Genomic DNA, 9370 nt, shown 5'->3' with positions numbered 1-9370 from the left:
TATCTCGGTTTCAAGTTATATTTCCTCATTTATAGTTGGAAATGAAGTGAAGAATATAATTATATGAGCCAAATTTAGACTAAACTTTTGGATAACTCAGGGCGTGAGGGATGGATGAATGTTATGTTGACTAATATCTTCTTATGAGAAGAAGTTGATTATTCTTTTGGTAGCTAGGGTATTTATTGAATATGTTTATGGATTGACACATAGATGCATGATGAATAGTAGCAATTAATAACTTGTGAAAATAATGAATTTTCAATATTACATATTTTAATTTAGAAGCCCCAAAATAAACATGGCCTAAAACACAAACTGTTCTTTTGATAGTACAGTAGTAAAATTCTATATATTTCTACGAGTCTATAATAGATAGATAAATTGATAGCAGAAATAAGTGAATTTATATCAAGTTTGTTGATGGAATTTTTTGAGTTGAAGGCATTAATTGGTCGGAAAATTAATAATCAGCAAAAAGTTAATCTTGTAATCCTTATGTCCTTTATTTAGTGTCTAGCATTCCATTTTGAGCTGACCCTTAATAAGTGTCCATTTTGTAAAATTAATAGGTAAAAGTTGATGCATTGTCTATTTTGTCCATAAAAGTATATTTCATTTTGAAAAGTTAATGAGTAAAAGTGCAATGATGATTGGTAAGTAAGGAAAGTGAAGGAAAAAGTTGATGTGAAAGGTGTAATAATGATGTCTTTTTAATAAGTTAGAGTTACGAAACAGAACACTTAAAAAGAGACAGATGTAGTAACTTTTGTACAGTGTAAATAAGTATAAAAGGTAAACTTTTGTTAGATAATTTGTCAAATGATGGTCATTAATTATGTTGTAGAAATATTCGACAGCTAAAATTGAGAGCAACGAAATAGTTTACGAAAATGCAGAGTTATTGAATAAATTAAGTTGCATAAATATTTTGTCACCAATTATTTATTTTCACAACGAAAAAATTCGTCATGAAAGGTCATTGGTGACGAAATTAAATTTCGTCGCCAATATAAAAAATCAGTGACAAAAGTTTTCGTCACAAAAAAAGTTTTTATGGGGAAAAAAATCCTAATTTCTTGCCTCTGTTGGGTTTTTTGGATCCGGATCCAGGTTTTGAACCCAGTTTACTTGGTTTTGAATACATGTTTCGACCAACTACACCACACACACTTTTCATTATATATTCAAAATATCTAATATATAACATATACGTTTAACAATAAAATATATTTCAAATGTTATTTTGAAACTTTAAACATTAAAATTAGCAAATTTCAAAACATGAAAGTTATAGCCCTTTCTGTTATTTTTCAAACCCAATTTGAATTATCTCAATTGGAGTTTTGGGCAAAGAGTTATGCCAAATGTATTTCATTGCAAAATGGGTACCTTTGGTGACGAAATAATTTCGTCGTGAAAATTGTTAAAACAGTGACGAATTTATTTATTTTGACTCCAAATATATTCATTTAGCAACGAAATTAATTTCATCGCCACTTTTTTCGTCACCGAGTATACTTTTTCTTGTAGTGGAAACCTGATTTAGTTGAACTTTTAAATAATCACCCAGGTAGTTTAGGAGGGGGAAATATGGAAATTGGATAGCTTAGCATAAAAAATCCAAATGGAAAAATAAAGATAGCAGGACTTAAGGAAGTCGACTCTCATTCTTTGGACCAACCTATGATTGAACAAAAATGACAGGAAGCATCCTTTGTAACGATCCGTGTCAGTTGACCTGCTTGCATTTAGTCTAATTACGTGGCTCGAAAGGTTAGTCTTAGATTGTAGAGACCCATATTTTTGAGGTTCTATTTTTCTTTTGTAATCGTACTGCACGTCGAGATAGACGGTACGGATATTTGGTGTGGCGTATTTGTGGAATGATATAAGGGTGATTGTGCGAAAGGTGCACGTGTGAGTGTGTGGTGTGAGAAGTAGGGGATTACTCCCCCACCTTTATTATTTCTCCTGGAGGAGAAATATTCTCATTCTCTCTCTTTCTCACTCTCGGCTCTCTCTCTCTCCTCCTCTCCTTCGAAAAACTCCCTCCTCTCTTCTCTCTTCAATTTTATCTACCTAGGGTGTGATTCCGGACAAGGTCCGAGAATTAAAGTTGCTATACGAAGCACGAGCTTTCCCAATATCCAAGAAAATTCATGATCGGACATCGTGGGAGCTCGGTTGACTTGGTCAAAAGGTCGAGTTTTGCTCAAAACCCTTGAGGTAGGGATTTCTTACTTGTTCTATGCGTTGATGAGTTGAATTTGTACCTAAATCTCGTGTCTGATTGTTGTTTTGAAGTGTATTGTTTGCCCTTAAAATCTGTGTATCGCGCTGAAATTTTCAGGCGCTACCTGTAGTCTGTTTTTGGTCCTACCCGTAGCCACTGATCTGAAACTGAACATTTGTTCCGCTACCCGTAGTCTGTTTTTGGTCCTACCCGTAGCCACTGCAAATTTTTGTAAAAACTCTTGTTTTCACATTCTAATGTCGTGGTTCGTTTCCATAAGTGATGGTATATATCTTTATGAGTTCAAGGACGTTAATTTATATTTAACGGGAAGTATGACGATAACTTGATGTATACGATTGCCAAATGCCGAACCGAGAACTTAAGACACTATGTGAGGAATATGATTGAAATAGAGCACACGAACACCGAATGCAAGTTGTGAACTTTGTGACATGGTGATGTAATAAGAATCGATGACATGAGTAATGAAATGGCTGAAGGAAACTTGAACGGGCCCGTCAATTGGCGTGGTGACCGGCAGGGGATGAATGGGGTCCTAAATACCCGGAATGTACAGGTCCACCTATTGGTGCAATGACCGCTAGTGAATGAACGGGTCCACCTATTGGTGTGATGACCGGCAGGGGATGAACGGGGTTTCAAATACCCGGAATGTGCACTTGGAACAAAAGACTTATTAACTATGAAACACGGGACACTTTGAATGTGATGGTGAACTAGATGATTGTTTCATTTTCGACTTATCGTTTTGTATTCTCGCGATTCGTCTCATTGGTTTCTCTAAATTTCTTGAGTATTCGTTCTATGAGATTTAAGCTTAGGAACTAGCAGACTGGGTTTAGTAAAGACTATTTGTGGTTAATACGTTGTGTGGAATGCGGGAACATATCCAGAGGTATGGCGTAGACTTGTGTATTTATCGATGTACGATATGGTACTTTGTTTGTAATGAAAATGGGACAATGAATGATTGTTTGATATTGTGGACAATGCAAATGAACGGGTATCACCATGACTAATTGGTGATATGACCGGACCATCCAAATGAACGGGTATCACTACTTGGTGATATGACCGGACTACGAGCGATATATGCGAAGACCATCAATGATGAAATGTTGAATAATGTGTGATTATTGGAAAAATGGTGAAAGATTAGCTTTTAATCATTTTTTTTTGAAAGGAAAAGGATTTTGCTAAAAAAAAATCCTCCGATATTCTTGAGCGAATCAACGGTTTTCGGTATTTGGGCACAAATCAACGGACTCCGGTATTCAAACTCGAATCAACGGAGCTTGATCTGGTTTTGTAATACTTTACCTTTTTTTTTTTTTTTTGAAATCAGAAGGGAAAGTTTCATGGCGAAGGGGTTTGAAGATGAATGAGATGGAAGTGAGAAAGATTGTGGTATCATACGAGAGACGATGAGATGATTGATGATTGATTGAGGTATATAGATGCGAGTTTATTAATGTTGCTAGTTTGATGTGTGAACAGTTCGGAGTATTTATAAGACGTCTAGAACCCTATGGTTGTAACTCGCTTGTTTGTTGTGATAAACCTTGCTTTCTTATGTTCGCTTATTGAACTTCACTAACTTTTGGTGCATGTTCTCTCGCATTTTCGCATAGCTTAAGTATAGATTTCTCTACTGGGCTAGTGTAGCTCAACCTATCATTTTCAGGTACACCACAGGAGCACAATCATGAAGAGTATGGAGTGCATGCAGACATCACAAGCTAAAGTTATTTTCTAAAGTACTTGTCTTTCTTCGTAAATCAAACCGCATTGTACTATTTTCTCTAGTTTAGAATATTGTATCAGTTTGACAGATTTGTGAGATTCGGGAATTGTATTGTAATTTGGGATATCGTATGTACTATTGCGAGAATTTGTATTTAAAATGGTATTGTTATTTATGTTAAAAATCAAGGGCGTGACATGGATTATATAGAAGCTGCTTGTGTTTCCTTATATACTACCTCAACTTTCATTGAATCCTCAATGTAGGACTACAACTTCCTTGCTAGTGGATTCTCACAATCTCCTCCACTTAGGATCGTGACGTCCTCGTTGCGCCCTATATTTCCATCACTTCCACTCACCCAACGATGTGAGACAAATACCCGCTTAAGCACGTCAACTCCTCAAACTCATCTCATGTGGGATTCGTCTAGGCATGACAAGCACCTCAAGCTCCTCATTTGTCAGGCCCACCTATGCACGTCTCCTTGCGGGACCCGTCTCACACTTTCGGTTGGTGCAAGCTCTGATACCACATATAATGATTCGTATCAGCTAACTTGCTTACCCTTATCCTAAACATGTGACTCAAAAGGTTAACATTAAGTTATACAGTAATTGCTTACGTTTCCGTTTATACTACCTCAACTTTCATTAAATCATCCCCAATGTGGAACTACAACTTCCTAGTGGGTTTTCACATCCTTGGTTAGGGATTGGTAAGGAATCTATTCATTGCAAACGAGGAACAATTGAGCATTTTTATTCTTAATGAACAGGAGTAGTCAGTTGTAAAAGTAGAATAAACAGCTCCTCTCTCTAATTTCTTCATCTGCAAGAGCATCCACATCAGGCTGGTCAAACCAGCCTTCTTTGTTATTGTAGTGAGAAATCATTCAAAAGTGGCCCAAAATCAGCCTCGCTCACAACTCAGCAAAAGATAAAATAGCAACAATTCTTTGTTTCTATGGATGAGCCACTATTCACTTGGTATCCCTTATTTTAATGTTTTTCTATAGCTACACTTGTCTCTCTTCCTCTCTCCAAGGTAAGGGAGAGTTAAATGGAGTATTTAATTGGGGTAAGTTTGATTATTTAATTGAGAAGAGAGTGAAAGTAAAAAACCTGATGTAGTAGATATTTTAAAAGTGGATAGCTAAAGTAATAAATTGACTTTTTGAGATGTAAATTGGTCCAAAATGTAAAGAGTCTGGTGCAGATGCTCTAATTGGCTTAACCATAGCAAGAGCCTACAAAATAAGTCATTTTGATCAAAAGTGAGTAAAGTTACCCACACAAAATGCTAGGTGAACAAATACTCCATCCGTCCCAATTTAATGGTCTCTCGTTGTATTCTAACTGGATAAAAAATTAGTTATATCTTTAAATCGATAATAAATTTTATATCTAATATGAATCTTGGTTGATAAATCTCGATTGGTCCTATAATACAATGTTTTTAAAATCACATAAAATATTACTCCCTCCGTCCCTATTTAAATGTATAGTATTCCATTTTGGACTGTCCTAAAATAAGTGTTCACTTTGAAAAGTCAATGGGTAAAGTGGAGGATAATTTTGGAAAGTTGATGTAAAAAGTATACAGTTGAGGATAATTTTGAAAAGTGAAAATAAAAGTTGATGTGAAAAATGAAAAGTGGAGAGAAAAGTTGATGTAAAAAATGTCAAGTGAAGGTAAAAGTTGACTCATAAAACTGCGTGTTTTTCAAATTAGGACAATCAAAAAGAGATGAAGGAAGAGTAATATTATAAGACATAATCAATTAAAAAGTGATACGAACTCCAAAAAGAACCGTTAAATTGGGAAGGAGAGAGTAATTAACACTAGTATATGGACTACGCACTAAAGTGACTGCCAGTCAAAATATGGGCACAGAAAATTAACGGTCATTCAATTACTGAATTAACTAAGAAGCCCCACATGCGGGTCCCTAGGAATAGATCATCAATTCCAACTAACCACCTTAAACTCACTTTAATTCCTCTCTCTCTCTCTCTCTCTCTCTCTCTCATGTTTATTACATCTAAGGTGGTTTGGAGATGAACCGCACCATATAATACATTGCCATATAGTTGAAGCTCTCTGTAGTGGGATTCCAATGGAATTTGGAATCCAGGGGCCACTGTAATTAAAGTCATTTGCTTTCCATACCAAATACGGAAAAACAGAGCAAACAGCAGATACTAAATACAGCCACCCTTTTCAATTGTTGTTTTCACTCAACCAACCAAACACATTTTTCAATTCTCCAGCCATGCACATTCCCTCTTTTCTCTCTCATTCCCATTTCAACCAACCCTGCAATCTGCATTGCGTAATTTACATTACAACATCCCTACGCATAAATATGAATACATACGTACAGAAATAATGCATCACTGCATCCACAAAATGGAATTTCTTTATATTTCACTTGGCTCCGATACTCGTACCGATGATACCGGGGAATTAGATGCTTATGATCCTAACAAAACCCATAGTTTACTACTCGAACCGCTGCCGTTGCTTAGTTGCTTGCTTCGGACTCCAGAGAAGCCACTGGAGGAAAAAACTAAAGAAACATGCCACGAGGAAGAGAATGAGGACATTGCTGTAGCATTGCACATTGGGCTTCCTAACTGCACCAATGGTGTGGTGAGTCCGAGGGAGAAGAAGGAAGATGAACACGTGGCGGTAGCGGCAACCCAGTACTGGATTCCAACTCCTGCGCAGATACTCGTTGGGTTCACTCATTTTCCGTGCCATGTCTGCCATAAAACGTTCAACCGCTACAACAATCTTCAGGTGAATTAATTTCCAGTATAAAATTGGTAATGACGCCTCCCTTGTCCCTTAGTTGAGCTCATTTTCATCAATGAAAATGAAAGGGTAATTCGCCATGATTTATGCATAATTGTCCTATAACTGATTGATTTATCGTAATTTTTGTTTTATCTCAAAATTACTTATCTCAAAATTGACAATCAAACAAAGTGATTTTATTTTTATTTTATTTTTGAAAAAAGAGAGTGTTTGGTCAAGTAGATTTATGAGAATGTCACCGCCTCATCATCTTCTTAATCGAATCTATTCAAAATCTCAAGAGGAATGTTGTTTTTCCTATTTCATTCCCCAACTCATCAAATGGTCATTGTTATGGCTCTTAATCCAAAAATATAAAACATCCCAGAAATTATAATAGATCATGTCTGGATAAATTACTCAAACAAAATATAACATTCTTTGTTTAGAAAAATAAAATCCTGGATTTTTGTTATACTATATTATTTCTGGAATAATTTCTCTGGACAAACACCGAAATTGTGACTCATAATGTCAAATGTTTCAAAATCATCACCTGCCGATTTTTTCTAGTAAGTATTTCAATTATGAAGCAAAATTAAATGAGAAATATATCAACAATAACGCGAGAATTTCACACACATAAATTATTCTGTGAAATGTTTTGTGCAATGTTAAATCACACAGATTATAGTATTTACTCCTAGGAATGATCACTTTATTTCATTAAATTTTTTTATGAACCAAGGTATTTCATTTTTTTTTGGAACACGTTAGAAATTCATTAACATCAATAAAGATTACAATCCACCGTGTGCCTCTAATACAATCGAAGAAAAAACCTATTGCACACAAGTTAACAAAATACACAATCAAATCAAATGAAGGAACCAAGGTATTTCATTAATTAGTTGATGTTCTTTTTACTCCATCGTATGGACATGACATAACAGATGCACATGTGGGGCCATGGGTCCCAATACCGAAAGGGACCAGATTCCCTCAAGGGTTCACAACCACCACGAGCCATGCTAGGGATCCCATGCTACTGCTGCGAAGAAGGGTGCAAGAACCACATCAACCACCCCCGGTCCAAGCCCCTCAAGGACTTCCGAACCCTCCAAACCCATTACAAGAGGAAGCACGGCACCAAGCGGTTCGCGTGCCGGAAATGCGGCAAGTGCCTCGCCGTCAAAGGCGACTGGCGGACCCACGAGAAGAACTGCGGCCGCCGCTGGTTGTGTGTCTGTGGATCCGATTTCAAGCACAAGAGGTCGTTGAAGGACCATATCAGGTCGTTTGGGTCAGGCCACGGCCCGTTTCCGCCTTCGTTCGACGGGGTTCAAGTGCACGAGGGTTCTGTGCACTCATTCTTCGCTTAATGAAGACCTTATATGAAGTTGGATATATAGTACGTATAAGCCGTCGTTTGCATTACGTACGTATGGATATTTCCAATCTGTTTAGCGAACACAAGAGGAGTTTTATAATCTGTTTTTTGGTTGATCGAGCAAATGATTACGCAGTGATAGAATTCCCAAAATTTATGGGGGACTGATGTGGTTGTAACATTTTCTAAATTCAGAGTGTGATTAGTGGCTGTTGCTTTAGTTTGAAACAAAATTTACAAGTGCTTTAGTTAAAGTTTGAACTAAATTAATTAACCTGGCCTATTTTTTTATAATTTTTTTCCCCTATTTTTCGTTTTTTGTGGGTCAGTTTGTTAATATTGTCCATTTATCTTGGTGCGAGAAACTTTTTTTGCTTGACAAAAGAAAATATCATTGAACTCGATAAAAGATATATCGATGAGAAAATTAATGATAGAAGCATTAAGACTCACACAATATACATAAAAACTAGTAGTATATATTTTCGCCCACTGAGGCAACGTACTGCCAAGTGGGGGCTGTGACAAAACCATGATTTAAACTTGTAGATGGCACCAAAGAAATCAGTTTCTTGTCCCAAAAATAATGTCTTATCAGCAACCCGTGCGAGAACTAAAAAGATTATGTTAGTATTACTGTACAAATTCAATGTTTTTAAATACTTACAAAGAGAACTTGTTGATATCTCGTATTCTTTAAAAAAAAAAAAGTTTGAAATTTTTTAACCAATTTCTCGTTTTGCTAACTAGACACTTGTTTTGGGATGAAAATAGTATCCCCTTTCCACTAACTTTCTTAAAAAAAAAAAGTACTTATTTATAATTTTCAATTTTAAAAATAATAGGTTTATAAAAATAATAATAATAATAATTTTTTTGCATCGTATGAAAGATCAAGTCAAGATCTTTCAAACAAGATCCATATTGCATATTTTTAGATTTCAGTAAGTCTATTATTTTTAAGTTTAAAAATTGCAAAAAAGTATTTTTTTTTAATTCCTGGAACGGGCGGACATGTGTTCCAGAATCCATACTTTTTAAGAAGATAATTTAAAAATAAAAAATATTGTATTTACGCAAATAAATTTTCTAGCAATATGAATCTTATTTCATAGATCTTATTGAGATCTTTTGAACGGTCCAAAAAAAATCAAAAAATTATTTTTCATTTACA

At 35.6% G+C, this 9370-nt stretch overlaps 1 protein-coding gene across 1 annotated transcript; it reads left to right on the top strand.

Moving 5' to 3' along the window:
* Positions 1-6099: 6099 nt before the first annotated feature.
* LOC131328893 (protein TRANSPARENT TESTA 1-like) lies at positions 6100-8463 on the top strand. Its single transcript, XM_058361855.1, has 2 exons — positions 6100-6809; positions 7760-8463. The coding sequence occupies exons 1-2, from the start codon at positions 6396-6398 to the stop codon at positions 8186-8188; spliced, it is 843 nt and encodes a 280-aa protein (XP_058217838.1). The 5' UTR covers positions 6100-6395; the 3' UTR covers positions 8189-8463.
* Positions 8464-9370: the final 907 nt, after the last annotated feature.

Source organism: Rhododendron vialii, chromosome 6a (assembly GCF_030253575.1).
Source record: "Rhododendron vialii isolate Sample 1 chromosome 6a, ASM3025357v1".
NCBI classification, from domain to species: domain Eukaryota; kingdom Viridiplantae; phylum Streptophyta; class Magnoliopsida; order Ericales; family Ericaceae; genus Rhododendron; species Rhododendron vialii.
The sequence above is the reverse complement of the archived record's forward strand: the minus strand, read 5'-3'. Positions and strand labels throughout refer to the sequence as shown.